General features: G+C 46.8%; 5 protein-coding genes across 7 annotated transcripts; 3 read left to right on the top strand and 2 right to left on the bottom strand.

Moving 5' to 3' along the window:
• The first annotated feature begins 366 nt into the window (after positions 1-366).
• On the top strand, positions 367-2,431 carry LOC111069379 (pH-sensitive chloride channel 2). Its single transcript, XM_022359413.2, has 4 exons — positions 367-458; positions 519-1,074; positions 1,139-1,645; positions 1,746-2,431. The coding sequence occupies exons 2-4, from the start codon at positions 645-647 to the stop codon at positions 2,429-2,431; spliced, it is 1,623 nt and encodes a 540-aa protein (XP_022215105.2). The 5' UTR covers positions 367-458; positions 519-644.
• Positions 2,432-2,936: 505 nt separating this feature from the next.
• On the top strand, positions 2,937-8,428 carry LOC111069380 (oocyte zinc finger protein XlCOF6.1). 2 transcript variants are annotated; one of them, XM_022359415.2, is made up of 6 exons: positions 2,937-3,271; positions 4,464-4,805; positions 6,181-6,313; positions 6,410-6,594; positions 6,676-7,255; positions 7,321-8,428. In XM_022359415.2, exons 1-6 carry the CDS (start codon positions 3,233-3,235, stop codon positions 7,587-7,589), a joined length of 1,548 nt encoding a protein of 515 aa, XP_022215107.2. In that variant the 5' UTR covers positions 2,937-3,232; the 3' UTR covers positions 7,590-8,428. The 2 variants fall into 2 exon arrangements, with proteins under 2 accessions (XP_022215107.2, XP_022215108.2); XM_022359416.2 differs by lacking the exons at positions 2,937-3,271; positions 4,464-4,805 and adding an exon at positions 5,830-6,004.
• An 845-nt stretch (positions 8,429-9,273) lies between these two features.
• On the bottom strand, positions 9,274-12,933 carry LOC111069368 (nardilysin-like). Of its 2 annotated transcripts, XM_022359400.2 has the most exons (5): positions 12,783-12,933; positions 11,680-12,721; positions 11,153-11,619; positions 10,800-11,084; positions 9,274-10,719 (listed from the first exon to the last, which is right to left on the bottom strand). In XM_022359400.2, exons 1-5 carry the CDS (start codon positions 12,842-12,844, stop codon positions 9,546-9,548), a joined length of 3,030 nt encoding a protein of 1,009 aa, XP_022215092.2. In that variant the 5' UTR covers positions 12,845-12,933; the 3' UTR covers positions 9,274-9,545. The 2 variants fall into 2 exon arrangements, with proteins under 2 accessions (XP_022215092.2, XP_022215091.2); XM_022359399.2 differs by having other exon boundaries at positions 11,153-12,721.
• A 1,937-nt stretch (positions 12,934-14,870) lies between these two features.
• Positions 14,871-25,175, bottom strand: LOC111069367 (copper-transporting ATPase 1). The gene is given in 5 exon segments (XM_022359398.2): positions 14,871-15,746; positions 15,813-16,598; positions 16,683-17,438; positions 17,440-17,930; positions 23,713-25,175. Coding segments are annotated over 5 exon segments (3,822 nt in total). The 5' UTR covers positions 24,725-25,175; the 3' UTR covers positions 14,871-14,969.
• Positions 25,176-25,580: 405 nt separating this feature from the next.
• LOC111069371 lies at positions 25,581-26,168 on the top strand. Its single transcript, XM_022359402.2, has 2 exons — positions 25,581-25,919; positions 26,001-26,168. Exons 1-2 carry the CDS (start codon positions 25,680-25,682, stop codon positions 26,100-26,102), a joined length of 342 nt encoding a protein of 113 aa, XP_022215094.1. The 5' UTR covers positions 25,581-25,679; the 3' UTR covers positions 26,103-26,168.
• The last annotated feature ends 1 nt before the right edge of the window (position 26,169 follows it).

Genomic DNA, 26,169 nt, shown 5'->3' with positions numbered 1-26,169 from the left:
TTTAAATAAATAAATGTTTAAAAACTACAACAGAAATTATAGTAAAGCGACAACAATAAAAAAGTAAGTCATACAAGAAAATGAAAAAAAAAAACAGAAAACTTGAAAAACTTTGTAAATGTTTAAGTAAATGTATATTTGTGACAACTGCAGCAGCAAAATAAACTCAATAAAAAGCGTTAGGGGCAGCAGTGTTTGAATTTTAGCATTTCAAATAGCGCGCGCAACAGTCCAGTCGCACGATAGTGCTGTAAAGTGCTTTAGTGCTAGGGCTGTTATGCGCAACATTAGTACTGTTAAGAGCAGACTTTCGACAGTTAACATGTGAATGTTAAGCGCAACAGCTCTCTGTAATGAACGCACTGTTAACGCTGTTAGGCGCCCCACTTGAGGAGTTACAGCTAGTTTGATATTATCAACATTTTTAAATTGCCAGACTGTAGCTTTTCCTACGTATCGTAAGTATGTGCAACACTCAGTAATATTTTTCATTTTATATTTTCCTTCCTTTGTATTAGCTTATTTACGCTAGCCAACACTTGCCGGGCAGGGCAGCCATATTACATTAACCGTTAGAGTAAAATTAATTTTTAGCGTGGCTTTTTCCTTGTCTTGTGTCCGTTTAATTGTACCGTGCCAGTGCCATGAACTGGTCGCTGATTATCTCCATTTTGATCAGTTGCCTGCAGGGCGGGGAGAGTGCCTCCTTCGACGAGGAGTGCCCCACGCTAGCCGACGGCGACAGCCTGTCGCAGACACAGCTGCTGGACCGCCTGACTCACGGCTGCCGATACGATCGCCTGGAGCGCCCCATCACCTACACGGAGACGGGCACACGCCTCCCGGTGGACGTCTACATGCGCGCGTACATTTACTTTATGCAGAACCTGGAGGCCCACGATCTGCAGTTCAAGATATACGCCCTGCTGCAGATGCGCTACTTCGACCCGCGGCTGAACTTTCGCAATGTCAGCCCCAAGCGGCGGCAGCCCATCCTCGGCGAGCAGCAGCTGCGCGACTCTCTCTGGATGCCGCACATCTTCCTGGCCAACGAGCGTGACTCCAGCATTTTGGGTGGGTTGGGTGGCTGCATATGCATGGCCATTGCCCAATTAATGCTCTCTCTCTCGCACCTTAGGCACCACGGAGAAGGACATTCTCACCTCGATCTCGCCGGACGGCACTGTCATTGTCTCGAACCGCATCAAGGCCACGCTCTACTGCTGGCTGAACCTGAAGAAGTTCCCCTTTGACGAGCAGGACTGCTCCACGGTGCTCGAGAGCTGGATGTACAATACTTCGGAGCTGGTACTGCACTGGGAGCAGAAGCGACCGATCACCTACGATCCGGCCCTGCACCTAACCGAGTTCCTGCTGCAGCGCTCCTGGTCCAATGAGACGGTGATCAACGCGGATCTCAGTGATTTGCGGCATGGCGCCTTTGCCGGCAACTACAGCTCGCTGAGCTTTACCGTCCACCTTACGCGAGTGGTGGGCTTCTACCTGATGGACTACTTCTTTCCCTCGATGCTGATTGTGGCCATATCGTGGGTGTCCTTCTGGCTGCAGGCGGACCAGGCTCCGCCCAGGATAACGCTTGGCACCAGCACCATGCTAACCTTCATAACGCTGGCCTCGGCGCAGGGTGAGCAGGGGCATTGGGTCACAGACAGGGTTGTCCTTGATTAAGGGCAGGATCAACTGAGTACTGATACCGATACCTCTTCCATTCCATTCGTTGCCAGGCAAAACTCTGCCCAAGGTGAGCTACATCAAGGTTTCGGAGGTGTGGTTCCTCGGCTGCACCATTTTCATATTCGGCAGCATGGTGGAGTTTGCTTTTGTGAACACCATCTGGCGGCGCAAGCAGAATGTGCCCCTCAAGAAGCTCAACAGCAAGCACATCCTCAAGTCCACGCTGTCGCCCCATTTGCTGCGTCGCCGCAGTCACGCCCGCTCGCGCTCCTTCTCGGGCATGGCCCGCCAGCCGGACACCAGTTCGCTGGCCGGGGCTGGCTTCAACAATTATCTGACTGTGAATTTGCCCATCACCACGATCACAGAGGGTCAGGTGATGGGCCAAAGGCGCGAGGGCTTCGCCAGCCATAAGCGGAAGAGCAGCGGCCAGGCCATGAGCACCTCCAGCCAGAAGATGGATATATCCTTTGTGGAGAGCGCCTTTGCTGTACCACCACCACCTGGGCAGCCGGCGGCGGCTCTGAGCGAAACTGCCACCTCTCAGATGTACAACAACAATCGATCGGAGGGCATTGGCATTGGCATTGGAGCGGAAGAGATGGACTTTACTGGCTGGACCACGCTGACACCGCAGGAAATTGCCATGTGGATCGATAGTCGTGCTCGTTTTGTGTTCCCTGTGGCCTTTCTGGTGTTTAACATGTTCTTCTGGACATTTGTCTATTGCATTTGATGGTTCACAATCAATTTAAATTTCACATTTTACTGTATGTTATTTTATGTAAATATGTATAAGTAATTTCCAAGTGTTTTGTGTACTTCAAATACTTTATATATTTTTTTTTCTTGTTATCAATAATATTTGTTATAAACGCTCGTACTTGCCAAGAAACATTTAAAAATTTTAAACTGCGCGCCCAGCTGTTGCGCATTCGCTTGGAGTGTTGGTAAACGTCGGAGGACAGGTCTCAGGGCCTTATTCAGACAAGGCCAGCACTATACAAAATCGCGTGTGTTAAAGCAGCACCAGAGAATATTTCATTTTTTTCTTTTCTCCCACATACACACACATACAGCGAAAAAAAATACAAAAAAGGAATAAGAGTGCTGCTTTTTTTTTATTTTGTTGGTTGTTTTGTGTGATTGTAACCCTACGCCGAAAAGGAACAAAATTAAGCAACAAAAAGACGGAGCGGAGCAAACTCGAAAGCAACAACAAGAACAGTGGCATGTGCAAGTGCAAGGCAATCACAAACAACGGTAAAGGGAAGAAGTGAGAGAAGCAAAAGCAACAACAGAAACAAGAAGAGCAGCAAGCGTGCTATTGTTTTTGTGTAAAAAAAAAACCACAACCAAATTGTTGTTATATCAAATTCTTGCAAGGAAACGGGCCGATCACTCACTTTTTAGGTGAACTTTTTAAAGCAATATTAATATTATTTCTGTGAGAGAAAACAAAAAATCGGAACAGTGAAGTAAATAAATTCCAACCGGTAACTTTAGTTGATGGAAGAGGCGGAGGAGAAGCAGCGTCATGGACACCATCTGTAGGCTCTGCTTTCAAACAGCAACGGTAAGTGGTTGCCTGGGTAGGATTAGAAATTATTAAATTTTAGTTATTGATTTTCACTGCTTGCAAAGGTGTGTGGGGGAATGTTGATGTGGTGGAGGAGGAGTTTAAACAATTGAAAAATTGTGCGGGATTCAGCTCTGCCGGCAACCGCTGCCGCTGCGGCTACTGCTTAGGTGCTGTTTATGGTTGGCCATTGGGTGGGGGTTGAAAAGCGCGCGCATTGCTTTCCGTTTGCGTCTCTCATTCACAGGCAAAAGTTTTGATCGCTCGCACACATGTATGTATTTACATACATACATACACACACATATGCGACCCCAAAAAACTATTGCCGAACATATTTATTTTTAGACACAAAAAAAAGTTGTTCAAGCCGACAACTTGAAAAAATATTATTTTTACATTTTTCTTGCGCACTGCCTGCGCTGCTGGCCTGCTTACTTTTCACTTTGACTCCTTTTCACCTCTCTGCCTACCTCTCTGTTCCACTGTCCCCCCCACACGTCCCGCTCTTCCACCATCAACCACACATAAAGAAACACAGTGACAGCGGCACAGGGGTAACCAACAATGTATGATCCAATATGAATCTGTCTAACTACTGGCAACTGTTGCAACAACAGTATAAAAACCTTAACTCCGCTTCCAAAGAATCCCCTTGTTTAGTGCTTTCAGGTCGTACGCCTCTGCACTCGACGTTGGCAGAGTCAAAACAAAACACAAAAAGCAAAAGAATAAAAAAACGAAGAAGAAGGAAAATGAAATAACATGAAATGAAAACAGCAACAAAATTACTTGCGCAAAGTATATTAAATGGAAGGTGAGGCGGTGCCGCTAGGCTGCTGAAAAGCATAAGTTAATTTTTTACGTTCTTGTGAATCTCCTTACCTGCCAACTACTATAACTTGAACTGTCGCTGCCAGCACATAGTGTGTATGTGTGTGTACGTGTGTGTTTATCTTCTTGCTTGATATTTTTTGTGTGAGGCGGGGGAATAAATGTGTTGGTGCCCGGTTGGTTTGTTGATGAGATGTTGATGAGATGGGTGGAGGGATACAATAAATAAAACGTATTATGATTATTACATTTTTGTTGTTATCAAAGCGAAAAGAAAAGGCAAAACGCACTTTCCATTTTGGTCCAATTGGATACTCATCTCTTTCTCTCTCTCCCTCCCTTTTCTAATCCACAGTTATTCCAAGTGCCCGGCTATAGCATACCCACGTGCGTACGCTGCTCTGAACAGCTGACAAACAATTCAAACTTCCATCAAGCAGTGCGGGGGGCAGAAGGTGCTCCGACTGCTGTTTCCGTATCGGCAGCCGTTGCAGCAGCCGCTGCCGCCGCCGTCGCATCGTCATCGACGTCCAGTGATAGCGACGTTGCTGCAGTGGCGCAGCAGCTGACGAACGGCAGTAATGCCGCTGCCGTTGCAGTGCTGCAGCTACACCAGCAGCAGCAACATCAACAGCAACAACAAATACAATCATCGAGCTCTTCCGAGAATCTACAATCGCAGGACGATTCCGAAGATGTAAGTTTATGCTGATAAAAGCGAGACAGATAGCGATTTCTCTGTCTAAATGTGACAGTGTTGGCAAACGTTATCCTCCCACACACGCATCTACATAGGACTCCTTCGGCTGCACTTGCCCAAGGTGTATTGATGTAAGGGGAAGCATTCACACGAAGTTTTTGTTCCAAAAGTTGACTATTTCGTTTCATTTGCTTTTATTCTTTGCTTAAAACGAAGATAAAGACAGATCAAGCAACAAAATATGCAACTCATGAGAGCGGGAATTCCTCACCTAACATAAATACACCTTGCATTTGACTGTTTATTATTATGTTTTTTTCTTGTTGTTTTCCTTTCCCCTTTACACATAACTGCACATGCTACTCCCACACATACAAACAAACAAGAATCAGCAGCAGCACATAAATATTCGCACACATATGTGCAAACATATATACATACATATAGAAATACATGTGTACATTTGCTTGCACATTCGTCGCCTCGGCTCCTTCTTCTGCTTCTCTTCTTCACCCACTTCTTATTTTTTCCCCGTTTCTTTGCCTGTTCTTGTGCCTTTCTTTTTCCACCATGCAACTGAGCTCTGCTCTGCAGAAATAATATTTTGGCAATATGATCCATCGAATACCCTTCCAATACATTAATGTGGGGTGAATACATATTGTTCAAAAAATTAATTCTGCATTGTAATTTGTTAAAACAGATAAGTCCGTATGTCCATAAGTATTTGCATTTATGTAACGGGGGAGTTCCTGTAAGTTCTTACCGCCCGTCAATAGGACATTTTGAGTCGAGTCGCGTGCCAATTGCATTGTGAGGGTATTCACTATTCGACTTGCTGTGCACATGACTGCTCATTTTCTTGTTTTCCTTTATATTTATATTTATACATATATATGGTTATTTTTTTTTTCTTCTTTTTTTTCATTAATATCTGCGCTCTGTCGATGCCAGCGTCGACGCTCAGCGTTTTCTGTGCGCGCTGTGTGTAAATCTAAGGCGGAAAAAGTTCACTTTTCGATTGACGCTTTCTGTGTGCGGGTGTGTGGCATGCAGTGCGTGGCATGCAGCAACACAGAGTCAACCAGAAAAAAAATATAATTTTAGACTTGCAACAGGGAGAACAATTAGAAATAAACAAACTGAATTTACACGGGGATTTGCAGTCCATATTTTTGGCCGCCAGCTTGTTGAGCGTGAGTTCTGAGTTCTGTTTGTGTTCGTGTGAGCGAGCAAGCGAGCGATTGCAACAGTGCTTGCAAAAACTGATAGTTAAACTTCACCACCCATTCACACTCGTGCCTCTGTCCCTCTCGCGCACTCACTTACTTACTGCATATGTGTCTTTTTCCCACTCTCGCCCGTGTCACAGGTGGATCTGATATTCAACGAGGAGGGCTCCTGCCCCTTGTGCAACAAGACGTTCTCGCGCAAATCCTCGCTGATGACGCACATACGGAACCACTCGGCGGAGCGTAAATTTGTATGCACCTACTGCAACAAAGGTAAGTGTGTGCGGGATATACCACCAATCTACCTTCTACCTACCACATCCTACCCATTCGTACTACCGATTGAACTCTTCTTTCTTTGACACAAAGGCTTCACCCAGGCGGCCAATCTGCGGAATCATGAACGGATCCACACGAACGATCGTCCATACCAGTGCGTCGACTGTGGCAAGACCTTCACACAGATCACGAACCTAAATAATCACCGGCGGCTGCACACAGGCGAGCGGCCCTTCGTCTGCAATGAGCCCGAATGCGGACGCAGTTTTGCCCAGGTGAGCCAGCCATATCCCATATCCCGTACCCCAAATCTGAAAATTAAAATCCAATTCTAAAAACTCCTTCAATTGCTGCAGGTGACCAACCTCAACAACCACATGAAGTCACACCACAAGGTGCAGCAGTACTGCTGCAACGTATGCAACAAGAAGTTCACGCAGGTCACCTCACTAAATCAGCACCTGCAGGCGCATGCCGGCGTCAGCGGCTACTATTGTCCGCGTTGTCCCGACAAGAGCTTCAAGCAGCAGTCACAGTTGCACACGCACATGAAGTCGCACGGTCTGGCCTTCCCCTACGAGTGCGGCAAGTGCGACGAGAAGTTCCTGCAGCAGGCCCACCTCGACCAGCACCTCAAGATGCACGACGAGTTCAAGTTCAAGTGCGACATCTGCCCGAGCAGTTTCAACCAGGAGTCGCTGCTGAAGAAGCATGTGCAGCGGCATGTCGAGGGTCGGTATCTCAGTTGTCCGGTGGCCAACTGTACGGAATCGTTTGCCGTACGCCAGCACCTGTCCAAGCATTTGCTCACAAATCACTCCCATCACGAGCTACCGCCGCCGAAGCGCTCCAAGAAGACTGTCACGTTGCAGTCGCCACAACAGCCATTGGCGATGATCGGCCAGCCGCTTTCGCTGCAGCACACGACGGGACAGCGTAAGTAGTTGCCTCTCAACATTCTTAAGGACTCTTTTAACCTTTTTGTTTGTTTGTTTCTGTAGGTGGACGTCCGCCGAAGAATAAGAACAAGACGACCGGCACCTTGGCCGCCACGGCTATTAAGATTGAGATCAATGAGCCTCTACACAGCCAGCATATCATCAGCAGTGCCAGTGGCCTTTCCATCCAACAGCAGATCAACCAGCACATGCAACAGCAGGCGCAACAACAGGCGCAACAGCAGCAGCAGCAGCAGCAGCAACAGCAGCAGCAGCATCTACATCTGTCCATGGGTCAGGCGGTCAAGGCGCGCTTCATACCCACCAAGTAGATGGATGATTTTCGGTCTCTCTCATAGCCAGCCCCCTCCTGCACCAGTCCTCGCAGTTGCTTGAACTCCGCCAGTAGCCAGCGCCATAGCCCGAATACATATCCTTCCCAGTTTGCTATTAATCCATATGTAAAAGATACATAACATAGATACACGATTTGTGAGTCCGGCGGCAAGCTGCTGGTTCGGTTTGGTGTCCGTCTCCCAACCGCTGCCCAACCAAAGCAATAGACAAGCCAAAATGCACCACATAACAAAAAAAAGAGGAAAAAGAGGAACAAACAACAAAATCGCATGAATGCCGCCGCATACGTTCGGCAGGCAGCTCGAAGTTAAAATACCCTTTGCAGTAACAAGTATTTTCAAAACCCAAAAAAACGACAGAAATCTGTTCCAAGCCACGGTTCCACATAGTTTTTAGATGATATATTTTTTTTTGTAATTTTTCGATTGGAAATTTAATGTGAATGAATTATTTTATTCACATATTGAAACCATTCTGTAATAATTCGTAGGGCTCATGGCCTCTACCCCCACACACCACACCCTGCTGCAAAAGGGTATTTGCAAACAGCTTTAAAAAGCATCATCAGATATAAAAAAAGGACAGGACAAAACGGACTTCAAGCACGAAAAAGAAAAGGGGGAAAATCAGTCTATACAAATCGAATTGACATTTAAATTGTAATTGTAATGCAAAAAAAAAAAACAAAATACACGCACTCACACACACACACACAGAAAAGAAACCAATTACCTAAAATGAATAGTAATTATGCAAAAGAAAAAACAAAAACAATATTTGATTAAATTTTGGGATCTATTTATGTTATAAGCATTAGTTTAAGTGTTTTTATTTTTTTTTTTAAATAAATAATTACAAATAAACAAAAGAACCTGAATGCAGAACGAAAAAGAGCTACTATTTACTACTAGGTGGGAAGTGATAATAACAATCAGAGGAAGCCAACTTTGGCGAAAATGGGAGAGGGAAGCAATTTGGTGCCGGGCCCCAACACTCTTTCGTCGTGTCTTTGAATCTGCAAATGCCCAGGAATCTCGCTCAAAAAATGGCATGTCCTCTCAGTAATAATCCTTGTGGCATCTGCAAGCTGGCACACTTTACTTGTCGGTCAGCCAACACCATTTCATTTATTTTCTTGACATTGTCCTGTGTAAGCTAATTGGAGGGCCTGCATGGGCAGTGGAAACTTTCGAAGGCAATATTTTAGGGTGTAATCTGAAACGCATTAGCCCCATAATATTTGGCAAAATTTTCGTTTGTTTTCTTAGCGTCATTGCGGGCAGGATGCGTAGGAAGAAGAACCTGTGTAAGGCGCTGACACTGACTGAATGACGCACTTTTGGGGCACGCACGCGCCTGAATTGCGTCAGGCTGCAGCCTGTCATCCACAGTCCTGACGAATGTTGCACACTTCCGCACATGTCATATGCAGACGAAACAATGTAAAATTGGTTGCGTGGATTTTATTCTACGTTTATCATCTACGCATTTGAGCTTGTCTTGACGCATTGTCTGCTCACGTGCATTAGCCTGAAGCTTATGGAATTGAATTTAATTTAATGGTTCGCTGAAGAGTTAGCTGCTTTCCTTCACGAATATTAGAAGAGCGATTCAAGATTTCATTACCTCATTTATTTAATATTAAGCTCAGTGATAGCTGCCAGGGCTATCAACTGCACAGGTAACAAAATATAATGTAAGTCTCTATTATTATGTTTAGGTTTAGTAATGTACAGTATTTACCTACGTACATTTGTTGGTTGCCTACCATTTATGCAGTGCCTAATAATGTTTCATTTTATTCTGGATCACAAATTTGTTTCGTTCAGGTACTATGTTATTTTTGTATGTTTTCTGTAGAGGTGGAAGATTGTCTTTGTTTTTATATTTAACATTTCATTTGAACTGAATTGGTAAAAACTGAAATTTAACTAATTGGGTTGAAATCGTGCGGCGGAGCGTCTAAGCGCCAGCTCCAAGCGCGCGGTACGTTGATTCTCTTGGTTCTCAGGCAACAACTTGCGGCGTGGGTATGAATCGAGGCTCGTCTTGAAGTCATCAATATCCACAATGGTGTTCATAGTGCCGCCGTCTCTGGGCAGGAACACAAGGCTCACTCGATTGCCCAAGTCCTCGTACAGACTTTCTTCCTCATCCACATCCCTATAGCCCAATGCATCCTCTGAAGCAGAACTTGGCGTCTGAGTGGTCTCGAAGAAGGCATCGCTGCTGCAATTGGTTTTATCCGATGAATAGCCGCTGGCCCATTCGGTCGGCGAGTATCCAATCACCTGAATCGAAAGTTTGCGCAAATTGGCAGCGTCGGTGTGCATCAGGAAGCTGAACATTTCGTTTTTGGTTAGATTGCGCAGGGCATCGGCCAGTTGTTGATTGCGATCGAACAGATAGTCGCCATTGACAATCTCCTCCCAATGGCGATCCGATGCGATGGTCAGGTCCTCGTCCGGGGCAAGCTTCGCCGCAATGACCTTCTCCTTGGTGCGCAGGAACTCTTCGTTGCACATTTTCTTGAGTATCTGCAGCATCTTGAGGCGGAACTTATCCATGGCTTGCTCCAGACCACTGGCCTCCTTTAACGTATGCTTCGACGAGGCGGTTATCGAGTAGCCAATAATGCCGTAATAGAGGCGCACCTTGGGAAACACATAGTGGCAGAGCTTCTCCTGGGCGCACAGATAATTGTAGATGGGATTCTGCAGAAAGATCATCATCAGGTCGAGCAGGCTCTGGATGCGCATCGTATTCGGCCCGATCTGATAGTAGTTCATGATCACCGTATTGGGATCGCACTCGTTGAGGGCCCTACAGCGGATGCAGTGGCTGCCCAGTGGCAGTTCCTTCACCCGATCCTCCAGAAAGCGGGGCTCTCGAATGGGACGGCACTGTAGGCGCCTGATCACGTCATTCATCACATCGGTGGCCGACTCCGCCGTGTAGTTGCCCTCGATGAGGGCCTGAATGTACAGCTCCTCGCGGAACTTTCGTGCAAATGCCTTGAAGTCATCCAAACTGATGCCATTGATGCTCTTGTACTTGTCGATGCACAGCCAACGAGACTCCTTGAGCACACACTGGCGAATGTCCCTAAAGGGGGTACGTGCACGACCATCTCGTTAATTAACGAGTAAATTGATTCTCTCTCTCTCTCTCTCACTCTCTCTTACCTGCAAAGCAGCCGCGACTTGACCAGTTCATAGAAATGAAACTCACGCAAATTGTCACGATAGTCTGTGTGCATCCAGTCCTCGACGGTGTCGCCAACATTCACCATCGCCTGGGCAATGGCCTCCACCACCAAATGGAGCTTCTCGTTGTAACCACGCACCTTGAGGACGAGACCCTTTTCGCCGACGGTGAAGGCATAGCGCAGACCCGCAATGGCCGCCGGATAAATCTGCTCGACCAGCTGCCCCTCCACCAAGTTGACGTACAACGAGCACATGGCCTCTCTGCGAGGAATAGATGGGAGATAGATTAGTTTGGGACACCGAATTGGCTCAAGGATTGCCTGGCTTACTTCCGGGCACTCTGACGCTGCAGCGGGGATATAAAATAGAACGACATGGTGGCCTTGGGCTGAGCGAATGTGTCATCCAGTCGGTGCCACAGCTCACAGACTCTCGTTTGTATCAACTTCGTGGGGCGCGACGGTAGCTCCGGTTGGCCCTGCTCCAGCCAAAAGATAGTAAAATCCTCGGCCACAAAGCGATTGGGTTCGGGCAGACACAGCTCCTCAATGGGCTTCGATTCCCGCCACAACTGCTGCCATTTGCCGGGCATGGGCGTGCTGTCCTCGGACGCAGTATCCCCCGACCTGATAATCACCAGATTGAAGTCCATTTTGTTCAGAAATCCAATCATTTCGGACAGCTGCTGCTGGTCGTATTCGTAGTAGAGCTTCCCGGCTGTCAGCACATCCTTCACCGGATAATGTTTGCTATTCAGCACCAGATCCTGCACATTATGCACCGCCGCAAGATTGACCTGGAAATGGAATTTGGTTTCCTCAATTGTCTGCTGTTTGTCATACAATTGCCGCAGCACCTGCGGCTCCGTGGCAGCGATCAGCTTTATGTAGGCAAAGGTGGCGGCCAGCACCTCATCGATGTGCTTGCAGCCCTCGGCGGTGAGTTGGATGGATATTTTGAACAGCGAATAGATGGAATTTAGATCGAAGCCATTATCGTCGATGCCCGCCACCAGATGGACCGACCAGCGGCGACGCTGCAGGTACACACACAGGCTGCCAGCCCCCTCCTGGCTGAGCAGAAAGGCCACGAATCGCTCCGGCTTGCTGTGATAATACTGCCAGACACTGGGCAGCAGCCAGGTGAGCTCCAGCAGGCATTTGTCGTCCGTGGAGTTCACATAGAACACATGCTCGTGGAACTGCGCACGAAAGGCGCTGCGATAATCGAAGCTCTGAGTGAGATCTGTCGACTCGTTGTCGTTGCACGGTATCACGGCAAAGTGGCGGTAGATCATCTGCTCCAGTTCGTCGAGGGGCAGGCGGGCCTGCAGGCAAACGTGCATCTGATTGGCCACATAATTGTCGCGTCGCAGCTTCTGGATCATCGTGGCGAATGCATCCTCGGGATCCTCCTCCTTGAGCTCTGCCAAGTTCTCCCAATCGTACAGCCCGTGCGGATAGTCGTCGCTGGCGAGGCTGGCCAGCAGTTTATTCCTCTGCATTTTGTAGTCCTCGACATTGCGCTGCAGATCCTCTATATTGGGCAGCCGCTCACGCTCCAGCGTGTCCTGTTTGAGCAGCAGCGCCGTCAGGTGCAACAGACACGAGGTCAGGTGCGTCTCGGGCACCTCAAAGTAGAACATTGTCTCCTCGCAATCGGTGCGGATGTTGCTCTCGCCGCCACATTTCTGCACATGCGGCGTAAATATCTCGTCCGTGCGCAGCAGATGCTCCAGGACGCGGGCCAGGCCGCGATATTTGGGCGGATCTTTGAATGAGCCACAGTCCACCGTCAAGGCCAGGGCAGCCGTCTTGTAGCTGTAGGCCTCACCGCCGGGCTCCAGATTGGGATCCGATATGATCAACGCACGCAGACCATTCTGCAGCACCAGGGACCTACAAGTACGATTCAATCAGGCTGCCCTACCCTACCCTACCCACATTTGGGCACACTTACTTGTACGATTTATTGTCTTTTACCGACTGATCTAGATCATGGAGTTCTATGTTCAGGGCCATTTCTGTTTGCAGCCAGCAAGTGAAAATATAAAAGTGAATACGCTCGCAGATTTTATGTTTGAAAGAAAGACTCTCATTTTGACATAACTATCGATGGCACACTATCAGTATTTCTCACCACATATCGAACGGTCGAAAAGCTCAAAAACCGTTAACGTGTGGAACGTCTGGAGCCGTCTGTGGAACGCGTGGAGTGCAAAAAGTTGAATGGATTTTTAAATATTCTAATTGAATTAAAGTCGTTAGCTGCAGAAAAGCAAAGAAAACAAACCGCAAATGAGTCGGCTCATGCGATATTTACAAATCGGTCGACAGGGTCGCATTCGGCAGAAATCGAAGCCAGACGTCGCCATCTTGAAGCTCTGTCGTTCCTGGATATATATTGCAAAAGAAATAATCAAGCGTTTCAGGCGTACTTTATCATTTATTTAATTGATTTTGATATACAAGTAAGTAGCAAAACCTGCAGAGGCGCATGTGCAACGGCGATACTGATAGAATAATGCTCTTGCCCGCCCTTTATCCACAGCCAGAAATTACAACAAGATGTCCAACCAAGAACGCATTATGCTGAAAGTGGTCGCTGATAATATTGAGCTTGGTTTTTTCATTGTTGAAAAAACCACCGAGTTCTTTCAATTTATGCGCGCTGCCACAATGCGTGCAAATGTCGCCATGGACGCCATGCGCTTCCTCTACAATGGGAACATCATCAACGCCGGGGACACACCCGAGAGTCTGGGTATGCGCAACGGCCACGTCCTCATGATGCAGATGGCAGATCCGACATATTTTTCTGCTCATGACTGATGAGCAAACAGTCCAAACAAAACAAGAAGAAATACAATAAACTGTTTGCTTTCGGAACATCTGATTATTCAGTTTTATATTTTTTGGCAACCGAAGCCACTTGGTCTGTCTGTCCCCAGAATGCAATAACAAAATTCACGCCGCATGTGTGGCACCGAGCATCGCTCATAGGTTGAGTTTGCTGTACTGCTCCCAAGCTCCAAAATCGTGCCCACGGGCCGCTTCCCTATATGCTCTCAGAAACCAATATGCCGCACATTTTGGCTTCCAGGGGATTAATCGTTCACGTGGCAACAATTTCCTTGGGTTGTATTTAAAATTTCCACTGATTTGCACATGTCCAAAGCATAGCCCATTGGCATAGGTAACTATTTTTGGTATAATCTGCTTGAATTGTAGAGAAACTCCTTGCAGAAAGGCCTCGAATGTTGTTTCTCTGTATCAAATTAATTATATTCAATTGGATAATCCTCTGTATGCTACAACAACACTAGCGTTGCCTTGCCATGTCCTAAGAAATGTGGCATACTCCTTGTATTGCAGGAGATTGGTTCGTTCCAGTAGCGTCTCTTCCAGTTGGTTCAATTCAAAGTTTTAGCATTCCATTCGTACGTGCCAAAATGTGAAATATTCCTTGGGTTGTAGCTAAGAACTATAACCCTTTTCCCTTTGGATGTAGCCCAATGCAATATGCTTTCATCAATATCTGTGTTTGCTGCCTTGCCAACAGATGTACATACATAATTAATTAATTAATGGTTTAATGATCGGTGCAAATTAACAATAAGTAACAATAGTTTTCATGTCTTTGATGTCTCTTTCGACCCTTCCTTTCCTCTGTTCAGATCAACTTAATAATAGTACAATAAAGCTACGATATAAAAAAAAAAAAAAAAAAAAAATACAAAGGCTAATGCTTGCATATATGTATGTAATAATGATGGGTCAGAAAGGAAGAGATGTTCCACAGGCTTCTTGGAGGAAAAAAAAATAACGAGCGGGATATACAACAATTTCTATGATGGGAGGGGGGGGGAATCGCTGTGGCAGAATGTGGGCCGGGGAAGGGGTATCAATGGAGGCTGATGGTGAATACAAAAATTGAATAAACATTCGGCTTATATGCATGCATGTATATGCTCTCTATGTACTTTGTTTATACTATATACCACATGTGTATTATAATGTCTCGTTGTTGTTGTTTTTTTTTTTTTTCCATTTCATTTCATTTTTTACTTTACAATTATTATTACACTGCAAATTTGTTTTGTCCTGTGGCCTGTGCGGATTTCAGTTCCATCCCATCCCGTCGCACTCACAGCTTTTGAAGCTCTGTGCTGTCGCTGAGGTATCGACTCTTCACGATTTTGGTGAGTCCGTCGTACTGGTCGTCGGCATCGAGCAGCCCCTCCTCATGTTTGTCCGTCGATGAGTGGCCGCCAATGCCGCCGTTGCCTTGCATGAAAATACGCGAAATGAGCGAAGTGTTTGAGCGCTTGAAGGCCAACCGCTTGCCACCGATCTCGGGCAGATCGTCGAGTCCGCGATGCAGCGACAGATTGTCCAGTTCCGACTCCGAGGAGGAGCCATTGCGACGCGCCCGCTCGGCGGCCAGATGCGCCTCATAATCGGCCGTTCGAAGTGTCTTGGCCGTTGGCTTGCGGTACATTTTCAGCAGCAGCGAGGAGCATACAACGCTCACCGAACTGGCGGCCATGGCCACCGAGGCCATCCACGGCAGCAGGGTGAAGCCGTACGGGGCAAAGAGGCCGCTGGCCAGCGGTATGCCCAACAGATTGTACATGCTGGCAAAAAAAAAGTTATAGCGTATGCGACGCACTGTGCACCGCGAGAGATCCAGGCAGGCGACCACATCCAGCAGATCGTTGCGCATCAGGACAATGTCCGAGGCCTCGGCAGCCACATCTGTGCCCGCCGCTATCGTGATGCCCACATCGGCCTGCGCCAGCGCTGGGCTATCGTTTACGCCATCACCGACCATGGCCACGCGTATGCCGCGCTGCTGAATCCTTTGGATTTTGGCCACCTTATGGGATGGCAGCACCTCGGCATAAACAGTGCGAATGCCCACCTATAAAAAGTAGCAACCATTAATTAGGATACAGGATGTCGGACTCTTTTTATGGCAGGATCCTACCTCTCTGGCTATGCTCGCTGCCGTGTTCTTGTTGTCGCCCGTCAGCAGGACCACATCGATGCCCATACTCTTGAGCGTGTAGACGGCCAAATGTGCCTCCGGCTTGACCATATCCGAGACGGCAAACATGCACACCAGCTGCCCGTTCAACGCGCACAGCACTGCCGTGTGTCCCTTGCGCTCCTCGTGCGTCATACAGTCGCCAATCTCGAGCGGCACTTCGATGGCATTCCGCTGCATCCACTCGCGATTGCCAATCAGCACATTGATCTCCGGGCCGTCGATCAGCTTCTGCTCCACACCGACAACGCCGTCGAGGGCCAGCAGCTGCTGTTGTGCCACTTCCATGGACTTGCGCACATCCCGCTGTGGCATCAAATGCTCCACACTGGCCCCATTATCCACATTGATGGAGCTCTGCGGATGCTGGCGGTACAGATTCTCATAGTTGATGATCCGCTCCGCATTGCAGGCCTGCCGCAGCGTCTGTTCGTAGTTGGAGACGCTCACGCGAATGCCACAGCCGGGCACTGCCTGGAAATGGGAACTCTTGCCGAAATTACCGCCCTGCTGGGCAGCGGCAACGGCTCCCACGTTTAGCATATCCTTGGCAAACAGCACAATGGCCGAGGCAATGGGATGTTCGCTATTCTGTTCGGCAGCGCCCACAATGGTCAGAGCACGCGCCAGGCTGCACACCTGGGGTGGCACGAAGAGGGTCACCTTGCTGGTCATCGGTGTGCCATGGGTGATGGTTCCCGTCTTGTCAAACACCACAGTTTTCACCTGAAAAAGGGGGCAGAAAATTCGGGATTTAGTAGCCATTCGACGAGGAAATATTCTAGCATCTAGTATCTAGATAGAGCCTACCTTGTGTGCATTTTCCAGTGCAGTGGCACCCTTGACCAGCACACCGTTGATGGCTCCGGTGCCAGTGGCCACCATTACGGCTGTGGGTGTGGCCAGGCCCAGCGCACAGGGACAGGCAATGGCCAGGACACTCAGCGCACACTTGAACGCATAGCTAACAATTATCGTATTGCGATCCATGTGCATTTTGTGCTCCATAGCGACGGGCACCAGATCGGGATTCGAGAAGCCAATGACAATCCAGGCGATGAGCGTTATGCTGGACACCAGCACCACAAAGGGCACAAAGTAGCCGGCAATGCGATCCGCCAGCTGTTGAATGGGCGCCTTGCTCGTTTGCGCCTCCTCCACGAGCCGTACGATCTGCGCGAGCGTCGTATTCTCACCCGTGTGCGTTGCCTCGACCAATAGCACACCGTTCTGATTGATGGACCCACCGATGACAACGGCCCCCTTGCGCTTGGCCACCGGCATGGATTCGCCCGTAATGAGGGACTCGTCGCAGGTCGAATGGCCATAGAGCACCTTGCCATCGACTGGCACCTTGGCGCCAGGTATCACCTTGAGTATGTCCCCCCGCTGTACATAGTCCACGGAGATGACCTTCTCGCTGACAATGTCAAAGTCCGGCGAGATCTCCACCAGCAGGGCGTCGGCGGCTTTCAGGGAGAGCAGCTTGGACAGTGCCTCCGATGTTTTGCCCTTGGCAATGTGCTCCAGCCATCGGCCCAGCGAGATGAAGATCAACAGCATCGGGCGGCGTGTCAAAAAACGTGAGCGGCGAGCTGTTCTGCTCGAGGAGAACGGCCGTAATGACCACCGCCACCGAGTACACATAGGAGATGGTGGTGACCATCGAGATGAGCACATCCATGTTGGTGGTGCCGTGCTTGATGGCCCTGTACGACTGCACATAGAAGTGAAAGCCGCCAAAGAACTGCACCGGCGTTGAGAGCAGAAACATCACCAGATTCTCCATCGAGAGGCCCGGCACCAGGCAGCACATGTTCGCGTGCCCCTTGTCGTTCATCTCCAGCATGAAGTAGATCATGGCCACCATGCAGGGACCCCCGAAGATCAGCGAGACGAGGAATGCGTTCCGCCACTTGCGTATCTCCTCCTTGTGCTCCAGATAATTGTGGGCCATCTTGTCGCGGCCCGTCAGCAGCTTGGCCTCGAATCCCAGTCCCTCGATTGCCTCGCAGATGCTCCGCGGACCCGTGTCCTCGGTGCTGTAGCGGAACTTGCCTGCAAACAGAAGAAAGAGCGAGAGAGAGTGAGTGAGAGCGAGTGAGTACAGAAGCGGTCAATGTATGTGTGTGTGTATATGAATTGCAATAGTGGGCGAAAATAGTGCAGCAGGTTCTGCATCTAGCGCTGACAGTAGAGGGCATAAAAAGTGAATATTTCTCATACATTATTACAGTGGTGGTCATTAAGTTGATGTAGGTTGAAGTTCAAAGAGAAAGAGAGAGAATGAAGCGCTGTCTGTGGGCGAGGGAGGTGTGGGTGTGGTTAAGAAAGAGAGAGCGACAGTCTGAAATGAATCTACAGTAGCGGTCATCACATTAATATGCTTTTAGGGATTCAGCTACAGTGGCACAGCAGCAGCCACCACAAATTGGAACATTAAACACAACATTTTAAATTTAAATTAATTAAATAAAAAATTTGTAAATTGATAAAGTTGAAGAAGCATTAGAAATGCTGGACAACTTCAACTTTGGGTCGCATTATCTTCAGGTAAAACCATTTTGCGAATAAATCAGAAGTTTGTCTACAGTAGCGGTCATTACATTGGGGCATATTCTCTGTTTCCGTTGCTGTGGTGGTTTCAGCCACAGTGGGGTGGAGGATCGGATCTTACTCTCTATATTACACTAGCGGTCATTAAAGTAGCCCTGGCCTAACGTTTAAAAACAATTGAGTTAACATGTCAGTTAATTGCATCAACTAGTATATCCATCGCGAGAACAACAATGATGGCAGTGCAAATTGGGCATACGTTCAGTTCGATTTCCCAACAATGCCAGCCATAAAAGTAAGCACAGTCGAGGTTAAGGGGAATATTGTGAATATTAAACATTAAACCTTGCACTCTCCACATACAGTCCCCTATTTATTTAAGGCGTTACTATTTGCATAGTTTTTACTAGTTATTGTTCCTTATCTAAAGCACGCACATACACACACTCGCGTCACCCCGCCCCGCCCCGCACCGACCAAAGCCAACGATCATTTCCATGCACGATTATTTGTATGTACATATGTATGTATGTAGAAGTAGAATTTCATCACAGAATCAGAGACTGCTTGCTGCGGTGTTATCTATTTTATGCCCAGACATGGGGGGGTTTAATCTTGGGAATGGCCCAATGCCGGCTCTGCAACTGGAAACGGGAAACTGGAAACTGGAGCATGCTTCCAGCCCAACCGGTTCCATCTGAGTTCGGGATTGACAACCAGAGATTGTTTCTGGTAGGGATTTGTGTGGTGTGCATCGGCATGTGATGTGGCTGGAGTTGAAGCGAAAGCCACTCCAAAGCCCAGACGCTCCTCCATGGCCCGCTTTCCGTTCGTGGAATATCGTTGCTGTTTGCAATTGTAGCCGACATCGATAAGATAATATTTCAACCTTGTCATCCCTCCCCCACCCACTGCAGCAGCAACAGCAGCAGCTGCATGCTCGCTAGCTTGTACTCCGCTTTATTATGTTGCCCATGCCGCAATAAAATTGAAATTGCGAATCTCTTTGGCCATCTGCTCTGTAGTTCTGTAATGAATACGAATACGAGTACGAGTGATTCCCCTCCACCCTACCCCAATAAAATGTGAAATTTGTCGAATTTTCTTAAAATGCATGACGATCAAATGAGATGGGTCTTCCTCTCCAGAGCAGAAATTTAAGGGCTATGATCAATAATTACACGGGAATAAAAGTTTTTGTGTGTTAATGAAAACTGATTAAAGTTTTTTACTTGGTCCATTTCACATCTATCTCCCCACTCAGTTCTTTTTAGTTAAATAATAGTATCATTAATTTTTCCATCAATAAAAGTTCAACAGTCAACTTTACTTCTCATTCGATTTTCAAAAATTTAATTGTTTTGCAAAGCTGACAGTTACATTATTATGAAATACTAGGTTCGATGAGGTATTCCCTCTTTGAACTTGAAATTTTTGGAAAAAAATCAAAAATATTTCGTAACTTAAAACGCGACTGATGGAATGCAGATCATATTTGAAATCAGCGACCTCAATTCGTAAAAACTTTAATCAGTTTTCAATCAACCATGGCTCGTAATAGTGTTTATGTTTTTTTTTTAGTCAGTTTAGTACATCTTTTCGTAATTGGCAATTGTGCTTTTATTAGCTTTCTATGTCATTTTATGCCATTAAGCAAAATAATTCTAATTTAAGAATCTTAATTTGATTAGTACAAGTACATTATAATACTATAACTGGTACTATTGACTCAAATAGTTAGTCTCATCTAAAATATGTTTATCTAAATGATTTTGGACCAAAACTTTTACTTTTGTGGCAATTATTTTTTGTATTCATTTTTAAACAAGAAATATTTTTGTTTCCGGAATCTTTTTTTTTTTTCTGTTTAATTTTAAGGTAAATCCGTTGGGCAAATCAAAACCAGTAGGCATTAAAACAGTATTGTTGGCGAGTTTTGGATTTTTTTTATCTGAATACGGTTACGGTTCTAGCAGTCCACTATATGTAGGGAAGTGCCTTAATCGGATATAACGATATCGTGAAAACTCGATCTGATAGGAAAAAACCAAGTACAGGGTTGGTTCAGCACCCGACTACCTTACAACATTAGTTCTTAATCCCGTTCCTTGTTTTATGCAGGTCAATCTTTCGATTGGGAATATTAGATACCATTAAGAGTATGTTGTAGTCTTTGTTTCCAGGGCGTGATCGTGTATAGACTGAAAAGTCAGTTCGAAGGTATTTATCACAATTTAGTTCAAATATAGAGTGTTTACAAACAATTTCAATTCCTTGAGAAGAGTGACTAATTATTTTTAATTCTAGATATGTATAATAGATAATAATTACATACTAGAATCTAAAGTTCCGATGGGCCAAAACTTTGTTCATTGTTCAATTAGCAGGTCAATCAGAGACGATGAAGGGGTTCGAAAAATGAGAAGGATTATATCCCCTATAATATAGTGTTTGCTATCTTCATTGGAAGAGTGACAATTAATGCTAATCATCATCGTATGTCGTCATCTCCGTGGGGGAAATGCCGTGTGTGGGGGTGTGGTCTGTATTTGTATCTGGTGTGGGGGTGTGTGGGTGGGTGTTCGTTTAAGTATTTTCGCATCTTATCGCCTGCGATTCGTTGATACAATTTTAGAACATTTTCAATTTGAATTGCGTGCCCTATTTTGTTTGTGTTGTTTCCAAGCAGCAACGTCGTGTCGTTGTCGGCATCGTCGTCGTCACTTATCGACACTGCGACTCCTCGCCCCATCTGATAAGCATCGGCAGGTAAACATATGTTTTACCCAACAAATTTACAAGACCAATTTCGACTACCGAACTACCAGTGTGCAAGTGGAAGTTAAAGTGGAACACTAACTGAAACAAATAGCAAATAAACCCCGACAGAAAACTAACTAACATTTCCAGTTCACGCTGATCACGGGGCTAATTATAACTGTATGATTAGTAGTTTGGAATGAACTTGTGTGCATGGGGATGCTACAATTAAGGACTCCTTTTAAGCATCTATGGCAGAGAAAAGATTACGGGTTAGCCTACAGATAACTGATATCTTAAAGTCAGGAAATATTTATTTATATTTAATTTAATATTTTACATTTTGTTTGGATTTTCTTTATGCCAATGAAATAATTTGCAAGGCAGCGATAGCTACATATATGATTACACATACATATGTACATATACATATCTTATCCAAAGAAACATACTGGAAATACCCTGAATATCCGCAAGCAAAGAAGTGAGAGTGAATGGTTTCATACATACTGCTGCACCCATGCAGCAGCCGTAGTGAGAGAGTAACGGTAAACGGTAAAGGGGAACGACTTCCTTAAATTCTCTCAGCACAAGGGTGTTAGAGTGGGATAGCTACACAGTGGGACCATTAACCATCAACCGTTAGCTGTTCCATAATTCCTTCTCTCTCTGTTTACTCCGCGTCGTGTCAAATGAAAGTGAGCAAAAAGATTGAAAACTGAAACGGAGACTCCACAGCTGGTGTACGCTGCGCTACGCGACCAAAAAGGCATTCGAATGGAAACCAGTTTTATTGCAATCATAATTATTTTCGCTATGCGCGAGAATAAGCTTTACTTATATTTTTATTTTGTTTGATTTTTTTTTTGTTTCTTGTCGCCGCCGCACGTACGCAAAGCGGATTTCAAGGGAAAACAAGAATTTGAAATTGGTTTGTGGATCAAACATTAAGTTTGCCAAGCTAAACCCATTGCATAATCGAGCAGAAATGTTGAATGGAAATCTGCGAGAGAGACAGACTCCAAAAATACTGTAAATCAAAGTGAAGGTGAATGGCACCGAAAGGTGTCTGCCTTCGTGGTTCGTGGTCACGCATGTAAACAACAAGAGCGCGTTATAGTGGCAGGAGAGGAGATGGAGGGAGGCTGGGCGAAACCATCAACGTCTCCTTCTCTCTTTCTCAACCAGACAATGGAATGATTATTTTTATTTCGAGAGCAACTCTTGCAAACAGTGGGGGTCAAAATAATGGTCATATTTCCAACCACAACAAAATTATGTAGATCGATCTGCCAGGGATCGAAAGACTTCGTCGGTTTAACTTTCTGGTTTTACTTTTACTATAATTATAATATGCCATTATATTTTTTTTTTTTCTGGGAAAAAAGCTTAAGTGCTGCTAATTATTTTTGCCGCTGCTGTACGATGCTTGGAGACTCTTTCACTTTTCGTTTGGTTTTGTTGCTATTTGCTTTTGTTCCGGGCAAAAGTTGGGCTTTTGATTTCAAGGCTTATGCGCTGACGTGTGTTGCCGCTGTTGTGGCTGTTGGGGCGGGGGTCTTTTAACTTTCAATAACTCGATTGCCAAATCACGAGTAATGGGAACAAAGAACACACTCTCCACTCCCACACCCACACACACACACACGCTACACACGCCCTGCGCTTTGTTGATCGCTTGCAATGAACAAAAACAATTTTAATCGTTTTTTGATCCTATTTAATTGCGTTTCAATGCACTGTCCCGTCTCCCCCACTCTTCTCTTATTGCAATCAGTCATCCTCTCTCGATGGACAACAGCTCTCTCTCTCTCTCCCGCTGGTGGCTATCTCCCACTCTGTCGTGGATAATCGCTGTTCCCGCGCCGGTCCGGGCGCTACCCGATGCTTCTCACCCACACCACACACATTTGGTACTTGAAATACTTATGTCGTTCTATGCCGCTCCCGCTGTGGAAATTCATCTCACCCTGTACCCATCCCACCTTGGGTTTGTTTTCTGTGTATTTTCCCTTAAACAAAAAGCAATTGCAATGGCAAAAAAACAACACACGTTCCATATCAGTTTACAATAAAAACAATAAACTGCACAGCTCTGATTTCAGTGTTCAATTGCCTCTGTCTGTCCTGTACCACGAAAAAGAGTTACATATATGGGAACCTGCGGCTGCTGCCACAAAACAAACAAAAAATTCTGCCAGCTGTTTTAATTGGGCGGTTTGCTGGGTTGCTGGGTGGCGGGGTGGTGGGGGAGAGTAATACGCAACAGGTGCCCCGGCTGTTGGTGGCGTGCCAGGTGCTCTAGATCCATGGTGTTGCTTGCTGCTTATTATTATATAATCGGGGCTCGAGGCATCAATTGCACTTGTGGAATGTACCAACCAATACACGCACTGGAACGCGCCATTACCACCCACTTGGACTTGTGTGGTGTGTGTGTGTGTGTGTGTGTTCGGGTGTGGTGTGTCTTTATACGTGGGTTTCCAGTGGTTTATGTGTTGGATTTAGTTGGGATTAAACTTACCGCGTTTCGTCATCAGCGTTACCGAGGCAGCCGTCACTCCCCGCACCTTGAGCACATGGCTCTCGATCTTGTTGACGCACGAGGCACATGTCATGCCGCCAATCTCTAGCTCCACCTCCGCCTCCCCGTTGTTCGGCTCGTTAACGAGCTCGGTGGGGAAGCCCAGCTCCGTGATGGATTTTGCAATGTTCTCCGCCGTTAGGACATTCGCATTGAACTTGACCTCCGCCTTGGCGGCCAGCAGCGCCACCAGTATGCTGTCCAGGCCGTATATCTTCCGGCAATGCTTCTCGATGGCCGCCACACAGCTGGCGCAGGTCATGCCACGTATGTGAAGGAAACACTTTGTGAGCGCCTCCTGTTCCACGGGTATCGCTGTGGCCGTGCCATTCTGTGCGTGCTTCTTATCCGGCACCGTATCCCTGCGGGGCGACTGTCGTGGCGAGGGGGCAGGACTGTTGGTCTTTGGAGTCGACGACCGACTGTTGCTGCCACTGGTGGCCGCCGCCGCCGCCACACTCGCCTCAAAGCCCATGTCATCGATGAGTTCGGCTATTTCGTCGGGCGTCAGCTGGCCGGGATCGTATTGGACGCGGGCATTCTTGGCCGCCAGCTGCACCTCGATGTGCTGGATGCCTGGTTTGGTCCCAATATTCCCCTCGATATTCCGCACACACGACTGACAGGTCATGCCCACCACCCGGATATTGGTTAGGGCCGTGCTGTAGCTGCACTCAAAGCCCATATCGTCGATGGCTTCGGCTATCTGCGGCGCATCGATCAGGCTGGCATCGTAGTCGAAGTAGCCGGCATTCTCCTCGAGCGCCACCCGAGCCACGAGCACCCCCGGTCGTTTGCCAATGTTATCCTGTATGTTCCGCACGCACGACTGGCATGTCATGCCCACAATGGGCAGGCGGATACGGGAGGGAGTCGCCGCCTGGCTGGCCAACTGGTCCGTACTCTGCGCCTGGGCGCCAGGCACATTATTGGCGTTCTCCTCGTCATTCATTTTGCATTTGCATTTCCAATTTTATTTGAAATTCCTTATGTTTGAAGCGCGGGGAACGGACGTGGACGTGTACAAGGAGGAGTAGGAGGGATCTACTATTGTATGACTGCTGCGTGTGCTGGTGTTGGTGTGTAATTATTGCGGGGCGGCTCTCACTTCCAGACTCTCTTTCACGGACCCTCTCGTGTTGCGTTACAAAACTCTGCGGGTGTGTGTGTTTGTTTGTGTGTCCGATTTGAGGACCGGAGCGAATATGCGTACAACTCCCGTCTGGCCACTCACTTATCAATTTGTCAAACTTCACACGAAACACCAAAAAATTCTCGCGTATTTGTTTTTATTATGCATAATGTACACAGTACACACAAAAATCTGTTTAATTTTCCAATTAGCGCGACCAGCTGGTGCTGTTACTGGTCATGGTCCCGTTTGTTCGCACGGCACGCAACTGTGATCTAGGGATGTTAAATACATATCAATATATCGATATATGTATATATTTTGTTGATAGTTTTTTTGGCACGTTAAAATGGCTGTTTTCGGATACACATGTGATTACTTTTCGGAATCAACACTATTTGATTTGAGTGTTGCTACACATCGTTAAATCAGACCGTCTTTTCATTTTGATTATCGATAGGCATATGGGTATTTTTGTGCGATAAGTGGAACGAGCTCGGCGGCAACGTGCTTGTATTTGGAAAATAGCAATGAGAGCCGACATCCAATTTTCAGATTAGTTTAAATTTTAAATTGATAGATTTTAGAGAGAGGCAACGCGTGGATGAAATTAAATTAAATTGATACTAATTAATACCAGCAGTCGATATTTAGCTTTTCGTCTGAGCGATATTTTCATTGTTGCCACCACTGGTCTTGCTTGGCGCTCTTTCTTGTTGTCGCATCAATTTCGCAAATATTTTTGCTGTTTTGCTGTAAAGAAAAATCAACTAAAATGATGGAACCCTTTGATCCACGCTCCATCATCAACGCCAGCATGATGAAAGAGTTTGCCGCCCAGACCATCAGCATTATGGTGAGTGTGGATAGTGTCGCCGGCTCCACACTGCTGGCCACTTCCACGGACAATCAAAAGCTGCGCATCAATCTGTCCACCGCTCTGGATGCCGCCGCGGGGGATTGGGTCGAGGTGATTGGTGTGCCCCATGGTGCTGATACCATACGGGCCAAGGAGGTAAGTCCGCTCCCTCCTCTCCCCTCTTGTCCCCTACGCTCATGCTAATGGAATTTTCTTTCTGCCTTTGTTTGGTTGCAGGTCATTCAATTTGGCGGCGAGAATATTGATTTCGATACGGATGGCTACAACGGCGCTGCCCAGATGCTGAACAATGTCAAATCGTTCTACCGCTCCGGCTGAAGACGGCCTGAGCGTGCTCGTTGGCCCCTAATTAGTTTACTTTTCTTTGAATAAAATATAAGCATAT

Source organism: Drosophila obscura, unplaced genomic scaffold, assembly GCF_018151105.1.
Source record: "Drosophila obscura isolate BZ-5 IFL unplaced genomic scaffold, ASM1815110v1 contig_29, whole genome shotgun sequence".
NCBI classification, from domain to species: Eukaryota; Metazoa; Arthropoda; class Insecta; order Diptera; family Drosophilidae; genus Drosophila; species Drosophila obscura.
This window is presented reverse-complemented; position numbering and strand designations above follow the sequence as displayed.